The 1595-nt window shown below is 34.5% G+C and overlaps 1 protein-coding gene across 1 annotated transcript; it reads left to right on the top strand.

Moving 5' to 3' along the window:
• On the top strand, positions 1 to 804 carry LOC141392231 (uncharacterized). Its single transcript, XM_073965183.1, has one exon. It carries the CDS (start codon positions 1 to 3, stop codon positions 802 to 804), a length of 804 nt encoding a protein of 267 aa, XP_073821284.1.
• Positions 805 to 1595: the final 791 nt, after the last annotated feature.

The raw sequence follows: 1595 nt of genomic DNA, 5'->3' as shown, positions 1-1595 counted from the left end.
ATGGAAAAGGCAGCAGCAAGATTATTGAAGAATTTAAAAGATGATTCGTGTTTTTATGGTCCGTCTTATAATGATTGGATACCCAAGGTGAGAGATGAATTACTTCGTCGTCATATGTTTGAGTTTTGGAAAAACATAATAGTAAGCCAAGAGTTGGGTCCTGCTTGGGCACGAGATTGTGATTTATTTGAAGATTCTAATGATCCGGAACCGGCAAAGTTCTATGAGTTCAATGGTTGTAAGGCTCCTTGGTTAAAAGATAAGGAAAGTGAAGGCAATAAGGTCTCAACTACGAGCACTAATGCGATACAATTGAAACCCATATCTTTGGAAACACCTTTGGAAGATTATAAATGTAATATGGACATTCAAAGTGCTGCCACTTCTGAGGATCCAAATGCCTACAACACAATCTTTGCCAATGTTAGGGATACAATTTGGCACTTGTTGTTTAAAGATTCCAAAGATTTCATAGATAACGAAAGCTATGAAAAGGCTGCATCTTTATTACGTCAATATAAGAAGGATGCCTGTTTGTATTCACCACATGATTATAACGAATGGATAACAAAAGTGAGGGATAATCTTTTTGTACGAAATCAATTAGATTTTTGGCACAACATAATTGTAAAAGAACAACTTGGTCTATGTTGGGCAGGAGATTCAAAACTGTTTCACAATTTGGAAGATGAAACAACGAAAGAGTTCTACAATTATGGGAAAGATATTTATGTATGTAACAAACTTCTTTATGAATTTAGTCGCCATCGTTTCAAGATCCTCAGAAGGCCATCAACATGTTAATATATAAATATGTGAATGCAACCGTTTAGACTATTTACAACCTTACTTTAGTAAATATTAAATTTCATTTATAGCAGAACAATTTATTTTCAGCCTAAAAATATACTTCACTTTGCATAAAATATTTTCATTTGATTGAAATGTATTATTTATCAACCACAATTTATTGAAGAGTGTTTTGTTGTGGTCTGTGGAAATCACTCTAACTTTCCAACGGAATAAAGTAGACGGGTAAAATGTCGTTCAAACGAATTTTAAGCCCTTCGAATTTTTTGTAGTAAAAATGGTTCATATAGGCATATGTTCAGGTATCTATATTAATAAAAGAGTAGAGTGACTGATTCACTGACTGACTGACTGATTGATTCATCAACGCCCAGACGAAACGGCTGAAGCTACAATCATGAAATTTTGGGTGAGGGTCACTCTTGGTCCGAAGGTGACAGATAAGGCTTGGTTTTTGGAAATTCGTACTAGAACGGTACGAAAAGTACCAAAAGGTACTAAATATGGTACCATTAGTATTAGCCAAACGCGAAGAGCTAGAATTCTGAAATTTGGAATGAGGGTCGCTGATGAAAAGATAGAAAGGTATACCAAAGGGTTTTTGGAAATTCGAACTACAAGGGTACGAAAAGTACTAAATGGTACTAATTTTAGTACAATTTGGATTTGTGTGAAAGGATAGAGCTGGAATCCTGAAATTTGAAATTATGGTCACTGATGAAGAGTAACAAAAAAGGTTTTTGGAAATTCGAACTATAAGTGCACGAATAGTACTAAATGGTACT

The sequence above is a fragment of the Musca autumnalis genome, unplaced genomic scaffold, assembly GCF_047663935.1.
Source record: "Musca autumnalis isolate F117 unplaced genomic scaffold, ASM4766393v1 scaffold_2, whole genome shotgun sequence".
Taxonomy (NCBI): domain Eukaryota; kingdom Metazoa; phylum Arthropoda; class Insecta; order Diptera; family Muscidae; genus Musca; species Musca autumnalis.
The sequence above is the reverse complement of the archived record's forward strand: the minus strand, read 5'-3'. Positions and strand labels throughout refer to the sequence as shown.